Raw genomic sequence first — 20,698 nt, 5'->3', positions numbered from 1 at the left:
CAGGGCTTTCCTGGTGGCGCAGTGGTTGGGAATCTGCCTGCCAATGCAGGGGACACGGGTTCGATCCCTGGTCCGGGAAGATCCCACATGCCACGGAACAGCTAAGCCCGTGTGCCACAACTACTGTGCCCAACTGCTGCAACTACTGAAGCCTGCGTGCCTAGAGCCCGTGCTCCACAGCAGGGGGAAGCCACCTCAATGAGAAGCCCACGCACTGCAAGGAAGAGTAGCCCCGCTCACCACAACTAGAGAAAGTCCACACGCAGCAACGAAGACCCAACACAGCCAAAAATAAATAAATAATTTAAAAAACCAAAAAAACAAAAAAACGCAAGCTCGGGGAATTCCCTGGTGGTCCAATGGTTAGAACTTGGCACTCTCACTGCCGAGGGCCTGGGTTCAATACCTGACGGGGAAACTAAGATCCTGCAAGCTGAGTGGCACAACAAAACAAAACAAAACCCACAGGCTCATAGATGCAAAGAACAGATCGGTAGTTGCCAGAGGTGTGCGGGTAGGGGAGGTGGGAGAAATGGGTGAAGGGGCTCAAACTTCCAGTTATGAAATAAGTCATGGGGATGTAATGTACAGCATGGCAGCTGTAGCTAATAATACTGCATTGTGTATTTGAAAATTGCTAAGGGAGTAGATCTTAAAAATTCTCATCACAAGAAAAATTTTTTTCTAACTACTTAAGGTGCTGGATGTAAATTAGACTTATTGCGGTGATCACTTTGCAATGTATATAGATATCGAATCATTATGTGTACACCTGAAACTAATATAATGTTATATGTCAATTACACTTCAATTTAAAAAAATTCAGTATTACATGTGGCCTTGATGGCTGGTAACATGGGGAGTCCCTCTAATGGCCTAATCACAAGTCCTTCTACCTGCCCTGCTACCAAAGATAAGGTCCCCTAACCAATAACCCTCTGTATCCTGGGGACCAGACAGGGTACCTGCTTATCCCTATCTAGTAGGCTTCAGTTACCGCTAGTCCTTGGAATTATTTAAAACAAACCAATCGGGAATTCCCTGGTGGTCCAGTGGTTAGGACTCTGTGCTTCCACTGTAGGGGGCATGAGTTCGATCCCTGGTCGGGGAACTAAGATCCCTCATGCCGTGTGGCACAGCCAAAAATAAATAAATAAATAAATAAAATAAACAAACCAATCACATCTTCCTGTAGGAACCAGGGGTCACCTCATCCTCTTGTTACTACTAAGCTTGCCTCTCACAGCTGCAGCTTGTTCATGCCATTCCTGAATGCAACCCCACTGTGACTCTCTGTGCCATGGTGTCTGCCTCCCTCAGCCTGTGAATATTTGTGACTAATAACGTGCTTTCTATCTCATCTGTCCAGGATCAGGTGTGGTGTGTCAGGCCATCTCCATAACCACAGGGCAGGATCCCCGCCCCCCTCACCAATGGGGTCAAGAGGAGGTGATTAAAACACTACTGAGGGGGCTTCCCTGGTGGCGCAGTGGTTGAGAGTCCGCCTGCCGATACAGGGGACACGGGTTCGTGCCCCGGTCCGGGAAGATCCCACATGCCGCGGAGCGGCTGGGCCCGTGAGCCATGGCCGCTGGGCCTGTGCGTCCGGAGCCTGTGCTCCGCAACGGGAGAGGCCACAACAGTGAGAAGCCCACATACCGCAAAAAAAAAAAAAAAAAAAAAAAAAACACTACTGAGTTCTTAAAATGTGACCAGTCTGAGGAGCTGAATTTTCAATTTAATTCGATTTCTTTTAAATTTAAAACCAGTCACTCAAATTAATTATTGAGGAACTTTTAAGTATGTTTGGATCAACGTGGGGACGTTAATCAACTTTTTTTCACTGAAGAAGTTATGAAACACACATGCAGATGAAATTTTAGCATCTGAATTGAGACGTGCCTTAAGCGTAAACTACGCAATGGATTTTGAAGGGGAACCAGGGCAGGGCAGCCTGCCTTGGAATGCAGCAGCACAGAGGCAAACGGAGCCAGGAGATGGAGAGAGGCAGAGTACTGAAGCTACTGCTTGAGCACCCGGATCCAGCCATGCCTGAAGCTTACACATTCTAGAGTCTCCCATTAATTTGAAAGCAAAAAAGAAAGTATTCTTTTTGCTTAAGACACTTTGAGCTGAGTTTTGTTTTGTTTCAGTTTTTCAAATTCATGGCCAAAAGAGGCAGGGTTTGCTGAAGCAAAGGTGTGTGGGGTAAACAGCAGGGGTGGGGGGAGGTGGCCTCGGGCGCACGGGGGCCAGACCTGTATATGTTGCTGCAGCCTCCGCTTCTCGGTTTGCAGCTGGCGGCTGCACTCCTCCTCCTCGCCCACACGGGCCTCTAGCTCCGACACCACCAGTTCGAGCTCCTGCTTTCGGGCTGCCAGCCGCCCCCGGGTCTCCTCAGTCTCAGCACACAATTCTGCCTCTGCTCGCAGTTGCTCTGCCAGGCGGGTACGCTCCTCTTCCAGCTGGGGATGGGGTGGGAGGTCAGTGTCCGTTAGGTAGTGCTCCCAGGATGGCCCTCAGTGGAGCACCAAGTCCCTCCTGCCCCCTGAGTTACTTTGCCCTTTGAGGCCTGGGGGGCAGGAGGGAGAGATGGAAGACAGTCCCCCATCCTGCTCCTCATCTCAGGATGACCCCTAGTCACCAAGTCAGACCCCTGGGTGCCTCCCTCTCCCTCACCTCCCTACAGCCCATCAGTCCCCAGCTCTATCCTTCCTGCCCCCCTCCTCTCTCCCATAACCCTAACAGGCTTGAGCCTCATCCTCTCCCAATGGACTCTCTTGCTGGTCTCCCAGCCTCCAGTCTCTCCATCTCCAATCCATCCTCCAAATAGCCCCAGGGAGGACTTTCTATCAGCTCACAGTGCATTTAATACTCCTACGCCTAGAAATTTAACCAAAGGAAATCATTCTGAAAAAGCAAACAGAAAAATGCTCAAGAAGGGGTTTGCTTCAGCGTTATTTTAAGATTCCAGAAATACTGGCAACAGTTAAAAGTCCGCCGCCTGTGTAGGACAGCCCAGCCCCTGCCCTGCCCCGATGCTGGACCAGCCTCCTGATCATCTTGGCTCTGCAGCAACCAGCCCCACCCCCACTCAATACCCTGGCTACATCCCCAGGGCCCCCGCTCCCAGCATCTCGCCGCTCAACCACACCAGTTTCCGCCCCCTTTCGGCCCCAGTAAACCTCGGTTCTCCGCCAGCCCCCAACCTACCCCTGCCCCCGACCCAGCTCAGCTTGAAGCCCCGCCCACCATCGGCTCCTCCCACCGCCACGCCCTCACCCGGGGACCTCGCCCCTTACCTGCGCCAACCGGCCCTGGAGCTCGCCCACCTCGCGGGCACTCTGCTGCTGCAGCTCCTGCACTTTCTGTAGTTCCTGCGCCCGTGCCTGCAGCACCTCGTCCTGCCGCGTTACCTGCAGCAGTGGCTTCACCTAGGGGGACAGGAGGGATGGTGGGTGACTGGCTCCCACCGTGGGAGGCCGCTGGGCTCAGGAGCTAAGAACTCATGCTCTGAGCAGGACCGCATTCCTGGGTTCGCATGCCAGCTCCTCCACTACTGGCCTTGTGACCTCATCAGTCGGAATGAGTGAATGACTTCACATTTGCCAACAGCCTAGAACAGTCCGGGGTACATTACAAGCAGCACTAAATATGTCCCATTTTTGCTACAGGGTCCCTTTGCCTACAGGAGACACTGTGCCTCAAAGTTCTTAGTCCAAGGTCCATAGTGAGAGATGCACTTTACACTGTGTGATTCCAGGCTGGAGTGACAGGCCAGCCCCTCACACACATGAATAACCGAAATGAAAGTTTCACCAAACCACCCTCCCCTTTGCTAAGCGGGGATACACTCTGCTCACGTCTGTTCTATTGCTTTTTCTTTGGTCCTCCTCAACTCCGATTCTTCTCAACTTCTCTACTGTATTTGATTCTTTTTCTATTTTATGATCTTCCTTTCTGAGCTAATTCCTAGCATTTATCACAGATATAACTTTCTGTTTATTTGTGGGATTCATTCACTGATGCCTGTGTGGACAAAGAATGTTGCCGGACATCGCCTGACATATCAGTAAACAGAGGACGTTGAGGCCATCAAGCCGTGAGCTACTGCAGCTGCCCCCAACGGTGCACCCTCGGGGGATTCAGGATGGAGGAAACCAGGATACTGGCCCCACGTCATTAAGGTGCACATCAAAGGGATAAGTTCGTTCAGCCCAGACGCTTGCATCTTCCCAGTCAGAGAAAAGCGCTAAATTCATTAACTCAAGATGGCTGGTTTTTCTTTAATTAGCAGTAATCTTGACGTTTGACTACCTGGTTTTGTTTGTTTGTTTGTTTGTTTCAAAACTCCTATATATCCTGGCTCTTCCCTTACCTCTTTGGAACAGTCCCTCAGAGCTATCTGAGGGCCGTATCCGGGCTAAAGTCCTCAGTAAAGCCCCAAACAAAACGTAATTCTCAACTTGTAGGTTGTGTATTTTTTTTCAGTCGACACCTGGCAAACCACACCTCCTGTCCCCAGACCTAGGATAGGCAAACTTTTTCTTAAAGGGCCAGCTAGGAAATATTTGAGGCTTTGCAGCCTATCCTGTCTCTGTTTTAACTACTTCATTCAGCTGCTGTAACTCAAAAACAGGCACAGACAATACAGTAACCAAACCAATGGGCATTTACAAAAACACGTGTCTGGCCCATGAGCCATAGCTTACCAACCCCTGCCCTAAACTGTGGGCTCCACGGGGCAGGGCACTGTATTTTTTTTTTTAATTGAAGTATATAGTTGATTTACAATGTTGTGTTAGTTTAAGGTGCACAGCATAGTGATTCAGTTATATATAACTATATATATTCTAATATATATATATATATTCTTTTTTAGATTCTTTTCCATTATAGGTTATTACAAGATATTGGGTATAGTTCCCTGTGCTATACAGTAGGTCCTTGTTGGTGGGGCATTGTCTGTTTTTATTTACCATTTTATTATTGTACCCTCAAAAGTTACTGGCACATAGTAGGTGCTCAGTTAACATGGGCTGAGGGCATGTAGACTGCCAGTTCAGACGTCCTATTCAGAATTACACGGAACAGCTGTGTTTTTGCCTCCACATCTCCATCCTCCCTCCTGCTCTCCGACTTCCCATTGGGAGAACACCCTGCCTCGAAGCTCACACACTGGGCTCTGCCCCTCTGCACTGGGCAGGCATGTGATGCCAGCCTGGCTCATCTGATGTGTACTGACTGGTTCTGGGATGGTCATATGTCTCCAGCCAGGCCAGTGAGAGTGAAACCTGGGACTCTGGCTGGAGCTCTGTGATAAGAAAAGACCACACTGGCCTAGTTGGTGGCTGCCATGTGGGAAAAGTCTGCAGGGATCATCATGGAGGAAAGTCACATGGGAGGCACAGAATGTCAGATAACTAACATTGTTTGGGCCCTTGTGCAATAAAGGGTTAACTCAGCAGGTCTGGGTTGTTCAAACCCTGCACGTTTCAAGGAAAGGACTGGCCCTGGGCTAGTTCCTGGGAGATTATCTCTAAACCTTTGGATTATCCTGCCTGATAAAGAGTCCTTTGTTTACCTTGACCTCTGGAGGGGCTGGAGTAACTAAGGTCAACCATGTGGACAGTCAAGGGGGTCAATCACATGCCTATGAAAACCCTAGACACTAAGGCTTGGGTAAGCTTCCTTGGTTGGCAATATTCCATATGTGCTGTCTTACAGCACTTCTACAAGAATTAAGCCCTATCTGTACAATTCTACTGGGAGTGGACAATTGGAAGCACGTGTCTGGTCTCTCCTGGACTCTGCCCTGTGCGCCTTTTACCTTTTCTGATTTTACTGTCCATCCTTTCACTGTAATAAACCGTAACCATGAGCATAACAGCTTTTCTAAGTTCTGTGAGTCCTTCCAGTGAATCACTGAATCCTAGGGGGTCTGAGGGACCTCAACTCAACCCTAGATCCAGCTGTACCTAAAGCTGTCCCATACCTTTTATCCATGTTGGTCTGAGTCAGATTTTGTGTCGCTTGTTACCTCAAGAATCCTGATGAAAAGGTGGGCTGATTAGTCCCATTTTACAGGTGCACAAAACTGAGGTCCAAACCAAGAAAGTCACTTGCCCAAGCAGACCTGGCCCCAAGGACCTGTCTCCTTGCCACTTGGGCCACCTCTCCAGGTGCCCTCACCTTGATGAAGAGCCGCCACCACTGCCAGTGTCTCAGCTTGAGGTAAGCTGCACAGTTCCGCTGCATCACCCTCAGAGCACTCTGCTGCTGCTGGCGCTTCTGGAAGGCCCTGGGTGGGGAGACAGGCGGGTGGGACAGTGGAGACTCAGCCCCTTCAGGCCCTGTCCCCTTAGCAAGGGAGCAAAGCTCTCTTCAATTAGCCAACCATTATTAAATGCCTACCGTGTGCAAGCACTGCTCTATTATCAGTAAATCTTGTTGGGCTCCGTCTATCAGTCTCTCTGCCCTTGACTCTCTCTGCCCTGTTCCCTCCTCTCTGTTCCCACAGCCCCAGCCCCAGTTCAGCCCCAGCCTCATCTTCCACCCACTGGACCCTCACCCCAGCGTCCCAGCCTCCAGAGAGGGCTTTCTATGTCCACAGCTGACCCACCCCTCCCCTGCTCCTCAGTGCCCCTGGAGACGGTTCCGGCCCCTCTGCCTGATGTTTGAGGAGTCTTTATTCTCTGATCCTTCCTCTGGGCCAGTTCCAAGGGAGAAGGAGATTCTCCTGAAAACTCCCTGCATTCCTGAAAGGTACCAGGCTCTCACATCACTGGGCCTTGGCACAAGCTGTCACTCCCGCCCGGAACACCTTTCCCATCCTCCTTCGTCTACCTGGTCTGAAGGGCTTCTTGCTGTACCTGTATGACCCCCATCAAAGCACATCTTGCCCTGGACTGTGACACTTTGTGCCCGTGTATGTCTCCCCACCAAGACTGGAGTCTCTTGAGGGATTGGCCACTAAGGTGATCACACGGACCTGGTTTGCCTGGGACTTTCTCTGTTTTAGCACAGAAGATCATGCATCCTGGGAAACCTCCAGTCCCAGGCAAACCGGGATGGTTGGTCACCCTATGGATGAGTCTAGCTCTTCTCTGTGTCCCCAGCATTGCTCAGGAGCTTCAGGGACTGTAGAACCAAGAAGCCTGGGCATCATCCAGTGGCTCCATCCTTTTGTTCTCAGCCCTTCTACCATCCTGGAGGCCCTGACATCTGGAGCCAACTGATCTTCTACCATCCTGGAGCCTCCCCGACCCAGCCTCTGGGGCCATCTGGTCAACCTCCTTCCTGACCCAGCCCCTGGGGCCATCTGGTCAACCCCTCCCTGAACCAGCCTTGGCCAACGTGACCCCAGGAGATAGTGTGGAGCCGCACCTGCGAGCCAGGTATCCCCGGGCAGCTGCCTGGAAGGACACAATGATGTCTGTGACCTTCAGGTCCCGCTCTTCTTCTAGCTGGGCCAGAACCCCTGCCCGGAAGAAGATCTTGCTTTGTCCCACGCGGTAGAGGTTGGGGTCCAATTCCAGGGCCTGGATCTGTGAGAGTGGGGGAGGGGTCATGAGGAGGAAGGGTGATGAAATGGGAGGCTCCAGTTCAACCTCCTCCACCACCCGAGACTGTGCACACACGTTCACACTCATGCACACACCCTCAGCCTCCACCCCACACTCACCATCTTCTCACAGGCCTGCTTCCCATCCATAAAGCCCTTGGGGATGGCATTGGGTGTCAGGATCTCATACCTGAAGTGGGTGGGGAGGGGTGGGGGAGGGGTGAAGAGTAACAGCAAACTGTCACCGTGGCCAGGCACTGGTTCAGAGTGACAAATAGCAGTAATAACAATAACAATAGGAACAGTAAGAAAAACAAATATTTAAGTATTACCGAGGGCCACACACAAGGCTGAGAGCATTAATACCACCACCAATGGCAACATCATCAATATGTCCTAGGTGTGTCCACTTCTAGGACACACCACGTGCTGATTACGAGTGTTTAATTACACCAACACCAAAGGTCATTGAGACGTAAAAGAAAGGTGTGTCTCGGAAGTGTGAGAATAACAACAAATAGGGGCTGATGTTCTTGAACTTATTAAGTGTCAGGTCCTGAGCTAAGTGCTTTACAGCTGTTTCTTTCACATTTCTCAGTGCAACTCCAAAGTTTAAAAGTACGTTTCATAAGCACACATGTGTCTGTCCTCAGAGCCTTTCTCCTGCTGTGCCCTCTCCCTGGATCCTGACATTTCATTAAAAATAATGCATATTAGATATACAACATATATACACACATATATACACAAACACATATATCATATACATAATATTATATATTAATGTCATATATTAATATGTGATATTTTTTGACTGGTGATTGAGAACCGTGTGTGTGTGTGTGTATCAGAGTCTCTCAGTCACCAGGGATCTTGTTAAAATGCAGATACTAGGGCTTCCCTGGTGGCGCAGTGGTTGAGAGTCGCCTGCCGATGCAGGAGACAGGGGTTCATGCCCCAGTCCAGGAAGATCCCACATGCCACGGAGCGGCTGGGCCAGTGAGCCATGGCCGCTGAGCCTACGCGTCCGGAGCCTGTGCTCCGCAACGGGAGAGGCCACAACAGTGAGAGGCCTGCGTACCGCAAAAAAAAAAAAAAAAAAAATGCAGATACTAGTTCAGTAAGTCTGGGGTGGGGCCTGAAAATGTGCATACCTAACAAGCTGTCAGGTGATACTTATGCTGCTGGTCTGGGGACCACACTTGGAGTATGAAACTTCAGAACTGCACTGTCCAGTGCAGCAGCTACTGGCCACAACGCAACTACTGAGCCCCTGAAACATGGCTGGGGCAATTGGGCAACTGGATTTTTAACTGCGTTTCATTTTAACTAAGTGAAATTTAAATTTAAAAACTGAAGCAGGGGGGACTTCCCTTCCCTGGTGGGCCAGTGGTTAATACTCCGCACTCCCAATGCAGGGGGCCCAGGTTCGATCCCTGGTCAGGGAACTAGATCCTGCATGCTGCAACTAAGACCCAGCACAGCCAAATAAATAAATAAGTATTAAAAAAAAAAAACTGAAGCAGTGTAAAATATTTTTCTGTTCAACACAATTTCTTTCTTTTCTTTTTTTTTTTGGCCGTTCGTCTTGTGGGGATGTTAGTTCCCCAACCAGGGACTGAACATGTGCCCTCAGCAGTAAAAGCAGGGAGTCCTAACCACTGGACCGCCAGGGAATTCCCACAATTTCATTGTTTAGATAGGACTACATTTCACTTTGACCACTGGAAATTTAGTGTCTGAATTGAGATGTGCTACAGGTGTAAGACATACACCAAATTTCGAAGTCTCACTAGGAACAGAAGAATGCACAATGTCTCACTACTAATTTTTTATATTGATTACATGTTAAAATGATATAATATCTTGGGTGTACTGGGTTAAATAAACTCTTGTTATCATTAATTTCACCTGTTTCTTTTTACTTTTAAAAATATGGCTACTAGAAAATTTTAAATTGTATATGGGGCTCACATTCTCTTTCTGTTGCATGGTGCTGCTATATACAGCTTGCATGAAGCATAATTTTTATTATAATATTCACCATATTACTGGCATATTATATGTTGATATTTTTTTCTTCTCTCCTATTCGACTGCGTTTTTTTTAGATAAACTTATTTATTTATTTATTCATTCATTCATTTATTTGTTTATTTATGGCTGCATTGGGTCTTTGTTGCTGCGTGCAGGCTTCTACTCTTTGTTGCAGTGTGCAGGCTTCACATTGCGGTGGCTTTTGTTGTGGAGCACGGGCTCTAGGTGCACGAGCTTCAGTAGTTGGGGCACGTGGGCTCAGTAGTTGTGGCTCACAGGCTCTAGAGCACAGGCTCAGTAGTTGTGGTGCACGGGCTTAGTTGCTCCGTGGCATGTGGAAATTTCCCAGACCAGGGCTCGAACCTGTGTCCCCTGCTTTGGCAGGTAGATTCTTAACCACTGCGCCACCAGGGAAGTCCTCGACTGCATTTTTATAAGAAATGCCGACTGCAATACCCAGATCGCAACATAGTACTCTATGCCCTTTCTCTTGGGGAGTCCAGTGAATGGGGCACTGCTCTCCCATATCACAGAGGAGAAAGCTGAGACTCAGTAACCAAAGGAACTTGCCCGGAGGCCCCGCCCCTCCACTCGGCTGAGGCCCCACCCCTGACCCCTCCCAGAAGTAGCAGGTGGGGCGCTTTGGATGCAGGCACCCGAGCCCAACCCACCCCATGCTGCTCACCTCTGCCGGAATTCCTGGAAGAGGATGCGGTTGGGAAAGCCCTGGCGACAGATGCGGATGCCCTCCAGGACGCCGTTACAGCGCAGCTGGTCCAGCACCAGCCGAGGCTCCAGCTTCCCAGCCTGCAAAGAGCAGTCACAGACATGCGAGGTCAGTGGCTGCCACACGGAGGCGCCACTCATTAGATGGCAGCGGTCAGGGAAACTCGGGTGGATGGCAGTTTGGGCAGGTCAAAAATGGTTGGCAATTTCATCTGGTTCAACCTATAATTTACTGAGCACCTACTACGTGCCAGGCAGAAATGCCTGCCCCAGGGAGCTCACTATCCACTGGGAGAGGTCGACAATAAATGAGGTCAAGACATCAAAAATGTCAGAAGTAAATGGGTACTAAGTGCTAAGGGGCAAAGAGCAGAGGGGAGGGAGGACGGGGAGGGCTAAATTTCATAGGATAGTCTGGGAAGGTGACGTGTGAACAAAGCACGTACATCATTATTTTTGGTAGTTAACTTTCATTGCCTTTTCTTTCTTTTACCCGCTTTTTTTTTCCCCAAAGTAATACACAAATGGTAAAAATCTAAACACTGCAAAAAAAAAAATTCAAATTATACATTCTGAAAAACAACTCTTGCCTTGCCCAGGGCCCCAGAGTGGTCAACACAATACCCAGGTTTTTATGGAGCCTTCTAGATCAGTTGTTCTCAACCCAGACTACACACTGGAGTCCCCTCACATGCTTAAAAAAGCAAAACAAACAACAACCAAAACCAAAACCAAAAAAAAAAAAAAAGCCCTGGCCCCAGGCTAGGGCAGAATATAAATATCTGATGGGGAGGAGGGTTAAAAAATGAGAACCAGGGGCTTCCCTGGTGGCGCAGTGGTTGAGAGTCCGCCTGCTGATGCAGGGGACACGGGTTCGTGCCCCGGTCTGGGAAGATCCCACATGCCGCGGAGCGGCTGGGCCCGTGAGCCATGGCCACTGAGCCTGCGCGTCCGGAGCCTGTGCTCCGCAACGGGAGAGGCCACAACAGTGAGAGGCCCGCGTACCGCAAAAAAAAAAAAAAAAAAAAAAAAAAAATGAGAACCACCATTCTGTATCTTCTTCAAGGGCTATCTAAGCATATATGTATTTATTCATCCATCAAATGTTCATTGAATATTCACTGTATGCCACACAATGTGTTCTAGGCAATGGGGACTCAGCAGTAAAAAGGGAGATAAAAGCCCCTGCCCTCAGAATGTTTATGTCCCAGCAAAAAGGGAGTTTCTGTTTATTTATTATTATATATGTTCCCTATTCCTTGGTAATAACGCTTCCATTCTGTGGGAGGGAGGGCGCTATTCCTCCCCCTATGCTCTCAGTCCATGAGTGGCTAGGACTGACCTCATCCTGGCTCCAGACATGGTCATGTGACTCAGGCCAGGCCAATCAGGCTGGTTCAAGGGTGGGCACAAAAGCCATCCTAGGCCAGTGAAAGCCAGCCCTGGGACTTCTGCTACATCCATGCTGCCAGAGGCTCTCTCTTTCCTTTAGGGTTGCTGAACTGAAAGAATGAAAGTCTGGAGCCACTGGTGGCTGCCGTGCCACCCTGAGAATGGAGACAGAGATTCATCAGAGAGGAGGCAACACACAGAAAAGCAGAGCCAAGCAAAGGAAAAAGACTCCTGACGTCACCGTTTGAGCACCTGGATCCAACTGTGCCTGAACCTGATCATGGAATCTTCAATTATGTGAATCTATACATTCTCACTTTTTTGGGGGGGGCCGTGCCCTGTGGCTTGTGGTATCTTAGTTCCTCAACCAGGGATGGAACCCGGGCCCTCGGCAGTGAAAGCGTGGAGTCCTAACCACTGGACCATCGGGGAATTCCTGACACATTCTCACTTTTGCTTAAGCCACCTTAGTGGCTCTCTCAAAAGAGCCCCAAGGAAATGGCTGAAAATAACTGGAAATTGGAAATAATGTATAGGATGGTCTCACAGTAACATTTTGGTTTTTTCCCTCCCTCCCTCCCTCCATTCCTTCCTTCCTTCTATCCTTCCTTTCCTCCTTCCTTCCTCCATTCCACCCTGCAACAAGACATGTGGCAGGCTTGAGTGGGGAGGTGCCCAGCAAGGTCAGGAGACTGATTACATAAAAGGGGACTGAGAGAACTAGTAAATGTGTGCTATACTACAGGATCTCACTGTTGCTAAAAAGAGATGTTGGACTGGAACTTGACAAACTGGTGGGAACTCATGGTTTTCAATATATAAAGATAGTTATAGAAATAAACATAGATGTAAGTGTGTGTACACATATATGTGTGTACATGTATATACGTATGTGTATGTATGCATGTACGTTAGTGTGTACGTACATAGCTCTAATTACTGAGAGGTCCTGGGAGTGACACCTTGACACCATGGAGCACACCTAGCACCCAGATCATAGACTGTAAGCACCATTCTCCACTTAAAAGGACCAAGGCTCCTTGGAGAAGTGGCTGAGTCCATGTATGCCATATTTCATCAAATAAAAGCCACTATCAATCATAAAACACACTGTTATCTTATATACCACCAAGAAAGAAAAACTCTTGTCAATTAAACTCTGACGGGCCTTTGATTGTAAGCCACATCCCAACTTCAGAGATGCTAAAATGTCACAATAAATGTGTCTTAGATTTGATAAAATATGGTATTTACAGCTATGAGAAACACACAGATCTACCTACTCAATAACCACAGCTCCTACTTTCTGAGGATAGTATAAGCCCCAGGCACCTTTCACCTTCTACTATGCTGACCCTTCTCTACAGGGCCTATTCTCTGATTTTCCCAACAAGAAAACTTATTGGTGGCCTGGAAGGGCAGGATTGGTCTCTCCACACTTACATGACACTCCCAGCTCCAATGGTCTTTTTTCCATCCCTTGTACCTTTCATGCTCCAACCAACCACTGGGGTTTTGCACAAGCTGTTCTCTGCTTAGAATACCACTTATCCTTCCAAGCTCAGACCTCACCTTCTCCAGGGAGCCCTCCCTGACTTCACTGTATTCCCACTACCTGGCACTTAGTAGGTGCTCAGTAAAACTTAAGTCCCATGAATGAATGAATTTTCCTAACAGGGCATTGAGCCTGGGAGGGAAAACAACTTGCTCGAGGTCACACAGCCAGTCAGAAGTGAGCCTGGGGCCAGACATGGTTCCAGCCACATCCAGCGACTGGGACTTTACCCACTGCCAGAGCTGCCTTCCCGCCCCAGGCTGGGTCACTCACCCTCTTCTCGTGGTTGGGGATGATACAGCGGACGAAGCTGGGGTTGGTGTTGCTGAGTGTGGCCATGAGGCGGCTCAGGGACTCCTTGTAGAGCTGTCCCACCGTCCGGAACATGCCCCGGCGTGGGCGGCCACCAGGCGGGCCATCCCCAAGGCTGTTCACCTGCTCCAGCCCCACGATGCCCTCCACTGTGGGAGGAGGAAACAGATGTAGAGAGAGAGTAAAGTCAAAGGTCAGTTTTAGGGAGCTGGGTTGGCCAAAGGTCAAGGATCTTATTATTTATAGGACCTGGCACTTTACATATGAAACACCTCTCACAGCCTAGTAAGGTAGGTGTTATCAGCCCATTGGACTGACCAGCAAACTGAGGCTCAGAAAGATGGAAGACTGTGTCCAAGGCCACACAGCTTAGGATCTGAAGACCCAGGATCTGAACCCAGGCAGTATGAATCTTCTCAAACGCTGGTCTCTGACCCTTCTTTTCCATTTTCCTTATCAGCAAATGATGATGATGAAGATAGCAAATGCTTCCTTAGCACTTAGTCTCTGCCAGGCACTGCTCAAAGCACTGGACATACATCGGCTTATTTATAAGCCTATAAATTTTATACATTTTTATAGATGAGGAAACTGAGGCACAGAGAGGGAAAAGGGCAATAACCACAGCTGCATTTTTAGGAACTTGAAACAGTGTCACATTAAAAATGTACTGGGCTTCCCTGGTGGCGCAGTGGTTGGGAGTCCGCCTGCCGGTGCAGGGGACACGGGTTTGAGCTCTGGTCTGGGAGGATCCCACGTGCCACAGAGCGGCTGGGCCCGTGAGCCGTGGCCGCTGGGCCTGCGTGTCCGGAGCCTGTGCTCCGCAATGGGAGAGGCCACGGCAGTGGGAGGCCCGCGTACCGCAAAAAAAAAAAAAAAAAAAAAAAAATGTACTGAAGTCTGGCTTTATTACGATATTTGAAATAAGGCAATATTTAAAATAAGGCAAAAAATTAAAAAGACAAAAATAAAAAGAAATGAAAAACAAAATAAAATAAGGCAAACTGCCTCCATAGTCACCATTTTCCCAGAAAGGCCTGATTTCATGATAATTTTTTTCCCTATTGCCATTTGATGCAGTCACGTCAATAGTGAGAAATATGCACTCCTTTGCCTCAAATTCTATGTACTGAATCATTCCCAGTTTCTCAAGGACCTGCAGCTGGGGCAGAACCTGATGGCCTGCAATCCCCAATCATGAGGGTTATCAGGGTCAACTAGATAACTCGCTCTGAGGGCAGTGCTTGGCACACAGTGGGGGCTCAGATATGGCATTTTTCCTCCCCAGGTTCAAGTCTCCCTCCTACCGCCATGCTCCTAGTTATTGTCAAAAGGATAATTGTCATTTATTAAGTTCTTATAGCACAGGTAAGAGCAGAGGCTCTGGGTTCAAATCCCAGCTCTGTCCCTTACTGGCTGTGTGGCCACAGGCAGGTGACTTAACCTCTCTGTGCTTCCATGTCCTCATCTGTATAACAGGGGTAAGAGTACTAACAGCTGCCTGATTAGGTTGTTCGGAGGATTCCATGCGTTAATAATGGTAAAAGGGCTTTGCACAGTGCACAGCACACAGTATGGGTTCAATTAATGCCAGCGGATACTATCACAGTTGTTTGCACTTTTACATGCGGTTTAGTTAGAAGAAGGCCTTGTGCTGCTACAAAGAGTCTGGAAACTGCTAAGGGAGCCAACAAGGGGTGGGGATGGGAAAGAAGAGGGAAAGATCTCTGTATGGTAAGGAAAGGGGATAGACGTTCAAAACCAGGTTCCCGGTCCAAAGGGCCCACCCTCCTTGTCTGGCGAATCTCACCCGTTGATGCACAGCAACACCCACCCCCTGACGGAGAAATGGCAGAGGTGTGCCTCCCTGAAGATCCTGGGGGTGACGGTGGGAAGGAGTCAAGGAAAGAGAACTGCTGCAAGCCCCCGTGTTCTGGGTGGGGGTGAGGACAGATGGGGGGAGAGGCAGGGAGATGGGATGGGAGATGCAAAGGGAGCAGCATGAGAAAAGGCAGGAAGAAAAAAGAAGAAAGGGTTATTAGTCAACAGCACAGAGCAAAGCAGGAGGAGAAACCTGATCCTGGCCATGAACTTTTAAAGCCAGGGAGACTGTCCTGTTCAGCTTTATGTTGACTAGTGAGGGCATCGATGTTTGTTGAAAGGGCGAATGTCCTCTGCGAATTTAATACCCGGGGGGAAAAAACCTCTCTCCCTAGAGGTTGAGTCTGTATCTGTTTTATTAGGTATCCCCTTTTGCCCTGGCCGCCAGGAAGCTCAAGGAGTAACTCAAGGCTCCCACCCAGCTTGTTGTGTTTGCCTCTCTGAAGAGAGCTCGTCTCATTTGCCTTTTCCCCTGGGCTGCCAGGATGTTGGGTACCCAACCCTGGGCTGTCAGGATGCCCGAAAGCAAAGCCAACTCTGGGCTCAGGGCAGCTGTAGTAGAGATTGATGCAGAAATGGCCCCAATCCCCCACCCCTCTCTGTGACTTGCAGCTCCTTGAATCTGGGCTGGCCTTGTGACTTGCTTTGTTCAGAAGAACTGTGGAGGAAATAATACTGTGTGGGGTTCCAGTCTAGGACTCAAGAGGCTTTGCCACTTCTACTTTCTCTCTTGGAACACTTTGAGAGCCGAGCATATACAGGGTGGAGCATGTGAAGGATTAGGGGGAATATCATGTGCCCATGAACGTGGCACAAACTTTAAAAAAGTTGATGGGGAAGATTTTCAGTCTGAAGGAGATGATTCTCGGCAGAATCTGGTTCTGTTACTGAACATCAAACAATGCTTTTCAATCCCTCTTGTATAAACTATATGAGATACTAACATCAAATTTCTCTGTCTAAAATCAGCTCACCGTATCAAGGTGTGCTATGCCCTTTCGTTCTGTGAGTTTGTTTTGGGAATGACTCACCTTGCTTATTTTGTTCTCTTGTCCAATTGCATGGGCTGGCGCTTCTACTACTATGCTTTTCACTTCAATAAAAGATTAAGGCAAACTGACAGATTCTGGAAACCCAGAAATCAGGAAACCAAGATGCTGCTTCTGTCCGTTTTATAAAATTATCTCTCAAACCTCCTCTAAGGATGGAGGGCAAGGATGGACAGGGCTTGCTGGTCTGAAACTGTCAGTCTGAAAAGACAGATGGCCAAACTCACATGGGCCTTGTTGGAGCAGGAAAACTCCAAAACTATACCTCGGTTTTTGCTCCTTTTTTTCTTCCCTGAATCCCTGAAGGGAACTTAGGGAGAGATCAATGAAAGCAAAGCCTAAACGTTGACTAACCTGTAAATACTGCCCTTCTGAGTTCTCTTGTTGTTATTCTCTTTCAGTCAAATCTCTTGATTTTTTTTTTTTAGGGATCATATGCCATCTACAATTAATAACTTCATTGCTTCCTTTTGAATATTCATATACTTATTTCTTTTTCTGGCCTGATTGCATAAACTATTATCGCCAAAACAGTGTTTCACAGCAGTGTTGACAGTGGGCATCCTCGTCTTGTTTCTGATTAAGGAGGAGTGTTTAATCATTGAGTGTGATGCTGGTTTGAGAGATCAATCAATCACTAATTGCAATCACTACTGTAAGGCTGTCTGGCCTACTGGCACCAGTTCTGCCTCCGAGCAGACAACTCAGGCTCAGAACTCAGACTCTGGAACAAAAGTGTTCACACTGTGAGTTGGGAAAAGGGATGCACCGAGCTCCAGGGACAGGGCCTGGGGAAGCTGGTCCTTACCGTCTTTCCAGATCTCTGCCGTTAGCCGGTCTGTGCTCTGGTGAAGCAAGGCTGCGACATTGTCATTCAGAGGGTCCATGTTTTTCATCAGCCACTCATTGGCCTTGTAGTCAACCTGAATGAAATTGGGCACAGGAGGCTGGTGGGATGGTGGGTTCACCAGCACTGCTGATTTCCCAAGGAGCCTCCCAGAAGCTCTGAGATTCCCAGCTCTGGGGCTCACCACTCAGGAGAGAGCACTGGTGGACACCTTGTGCCCATATCCTGAACTGCGCCCACCTGCAGCATGGTCCCTCTCCCTTTCTGTATTTCCCTAAGAGGACTCTGCCCACCTCTGGGGCCTCACCCACCAACACTTCTTTCCTTATTCATTTAGCCACTCTGGTCCTCAAACGTGCAAGCTCACTTCCACCTCAGGATTTTGACCCCTGCCGTTCCCGCCACCCGTGATTCCCTCTCCGTGGATTTTCACGTGGCCAGCTCCCTTCCACAGAGTCACAGTCTTGACCACCACGATTCCCTGCACACATTCCCCCCCCACCAGATGGTGGCTTCCAGAGGCCAGGGCCTGAGTCTGACTCACAGCCAGCAGAGGACTGGGCACACAGGAAATCTCAGCAGATGTTTGGAAAACAACTGAGTTCTAGAACAGAACACATGGGTCTCCTACCCCTCAGCCTTTGTGTATGCTGTTCCCTCCACCCATTCTTTTCTGGCTACGGGTTACTCATCATTTATTTTATTATTATTTTTAAAAATATTATTTATCTATTTGGCTGCACCAGGTCTTAGTCGTGGCATGCAGGATCTAGTTCCCTGAGCGGGGATCGAACCCAGGCCCCCTGCATTGGGAGCATGGAGTCTTACCCACTGGACCACCAGGGAAGTCCCTACTCATCATTTAGACCAGGGATTGGCAAACAATGGCCTCCCGGCCAAATCCACCTCCTTTTATAAATAAAGTTTTAGGGACCTCCCTGGTGGTCCAGTGATTAAGAATCCGCCTTCCAATGCAGGGGACGCAGGCTCAATCCCTGGTTGGGGAACTAGGATCCCACGTGTTGCGGGACAAGTAAGCCCGCCTGGCACAACAAAGAGGCCGCACAGGGTGCGGCAACTGAGACCCGACGCAGCCAAAAATAAATAAATAGGACTCCCCTGGTGGCGCAGTGGTTAAGACTTCACCTTCCAATGCAGGGGACACGGGTTTGAGTCCTGGTCCGGGAAGATCCCACATGCCGCGGAGCAACTAAGCCCATGCGCCACAACTACTGAGCCTGCACTCTAGAGCCTGCGAGCCACAACTACTGAGCCCGCATGCCATGATGCCTGTGTGCTTAGAGCCCGTGCTCTGTAGCAAGAGAGGCATTGCAATGAGAAGCCCACGCACCACAACGAAAAGCAGACTCTGCTTGCCGCAACTAGAGAAAGCCCGCGCGCAGCAACAAAGACCCAACGCAGCCAAAAATAAATAAATAAACTTACATAAATAAATAAATAATTTTAAAAATAATAAAATAAAGTTTTATTGGAATACGGCCTTCATTTATGTGTGAACTTGTGGCTTCTTTCATGCTCTCATGGCAGAATTGAGTAGTTGTGCCAGAGACTGGCCCACAGAACTGAAACTATTCACAGAAAATGTTTGCTGACCCTTGATTTAGAGTTCAGATCAAGCATCACTCTCCTCTGTGTAGACCTTCCCTGGGATTCCTCCTCTGGATTTTGACACTATCCATAGCTGGCCCCATTAAAGCACTTATCGGCCTTATATCCCGATAGTCTGTTTTCGTCTCCCTCCCAGATAAGGAACTTAGTGAGGACAGAATCTTATCTGACGTGGGTCCCCAGCTTTGCTCAGCACAGGGCTGAGCCCACAAAAGGCATATGTTGGCCAAGTGAGTGAATAAAATGCACCTAATTCTCCACCTGGTGAACTCCTATCCATCTCTCGAAACCCACTGCAAATATCCCCTCCTTGAGGAAGCCTTTGCTAACTTCATCAGACAGAGTCCTCGCTCCTCCCTGGGCTTTCCTGCCCCTGGCCTGGCTGTGACTTGTCCCGTGGACACCAGGCGGCCCTTGCTTTCCCTCTGCACCCTCCCTTCATCCTCACTCGCACCCACAGCCCCCAAGGCGGGCCCCTGCTCCCTACCTTGCCCGCATAATGCAGGACGCTGAAGTCGGCCTGATCCCGCAGAGTCCTTGGCCGCTGGAATTTGGGGTGACCACCCTGCTCTTGGGCCACCTTCTCCACAAAGGACTTGTCTGTGGCCTTTGGGAACCAGCACTCCTCATCCAGCAGAGCCAGGAGCCCAGGGGGGTTGGCCTGACCATTAACAGAAGAGGGCAGAAGAGTTAAGTCAGATCCCCAAATACTGGACACTTAGGTTGCTGCTAATTTTTAGTTCTTGTGCCACTTGGGACCTGCGAGCAAACACGAGAACAACCGTTATAGCCATCAATTAGCCCTTTGATTCGAGCCACGCCCTGTGGCAGGCATGTTCTGGGTTCTAACCATCCAGCAGCCACACAGATCTATGCCGTTTTCCCCATTTAACCGATGGACAGGCCTGAGGCCGGGTGGGGTGAGAAGCCGGACCAAGGTCATGCGGAGGGTGGAGCAGCTGTGGGCTCACCGGCCGCTCGATGAGGTCGATGCAGGGCTGCAGGTCGAGGCCGAAGTCGAGGAAGGTCCAGGGGATGCCCTCGCGCTGGTATTCCTCTTGCTCCAGGACAAACATGGTGTGGTTGAAGAGCTGCTGCAGCTTCTCGTTGGTGTAGTTGATGCAGAGCTGCTCGAAGGAGTTCAGCTGCGGAGGGGAGGGACACATGAAAGAGGGGAACAGGGACCCGGAGCGGGCAAGAACCCGGCGGGGACAGGGACCCATAGAGAGGGGGGCAGAGACCCAGGGAGGGGCGGACAGGGACCCAGAGAGAGGGGGACAGTGCCAGCGTGATGGAGCCTTCTCAGACTCCAGCCAGGCACAAGGCGCAGACCTGGAAGATCTCAAAGCCGGCGATGTCCAGGATGCCCAGGAAGGAGGCGCCTTGGCGGGGACTACGGTCCAGGGCTCGGTTGAGGCGCAGGACCAGCCAGCGGAAGAGGCGCTCGTAGGTGGCCTTGGCCAGGGCCTCCAGCGCAAAGTCAGCCTGCAGGTCAGGGCACACAGTGAGGGCCCAGCCTGCACATCAGTGCCCCCCGACCCTGCCCTGCCGGCACTGGGTGTGGACGGAGCCCCATCATGTTTCATCAAGAGCAGTGACATTAAAAAAAAAAAAAAAAGAGCAGTGACATTAACAAGAGCAGATCATTAGTGATGCCCTACTGTGCGTGGGGCACTCTGTGAAGTGCTTGGGGGCACATTAGTTCAT

At 49.6% G+C, this 20,698-nt stretch overlaps 1 protein-coding gene across 4 annotated transcripts in view; it reads right to left on the bottom strand.

Annotated features, from left to right (window-relative positions):
* MYH14 (myosin heavy chain 14) overlaps positions 1–20,698 on the bottom strand; it is a 90,131-nt gene that overhangs the window by 35,724 nt on the left and 33,709 nt on the right. For all 4 annotated transcript variants that reach the window (XM_081215721.1, XM_081215720.1, XM_081215723.1 and 1 more), the window contains 11 exons: positions 20,324–20,476; positions 19,963–20,136; positions 19,479–19,652; positions 17,324–17,438; positions 13,547–13,734; positions 10,286–10,407; positions 7,685–7,754; positions 7,387–7,547; positions 6,193–6,301; positions 3,303–3,434; positions 2,259–2,465 (listed from right to left, as the gene is read on the bottom strand). In XM_081215721.1, the coding sequence (XP_081071847.1) occupies positions 2,259–2,465; positions 3,303–3,434; positions 6,193–6,301; positions 7,387–7,547; positions 7,685–7,754; positions 10,286–10,407; positions 13,547–13,734; positions 17,324–17,438; positions 19,479–19,652; positions 19,963–20,136; positions 20,324–20,476 (1,605 nt within the window). The remainder of the gene's footprint in view (positions 1–2,258; positions 2,466–3,302; positions 3,435–6,192; positions 6,302–7,386; positions 7,548–7,684; positions 7,755–10,285; positions 10,408–13,546; positions 13,735–17,323; positions 17,439–19,478; positions 19,653–19,962; positions 20,137–20,323; positions 20,477–20,698) is intronic.

Source organism: Mesoplodon bidens (assembly GCF_964165515.1).
Source record: "Mesoplodon bidens genome assembly, chromosome: 18".
NCBI lineage: Eukaryota > Metazoa > Chordata > Mammalia > Artiodactyla > Ziphiidae > Mesoplodon > Mesoplodon bidens.
Note: the sequence above shows the minus strand (reverse complement) of the source record. Positions and strands in the feature narration are given on the sequence as shown.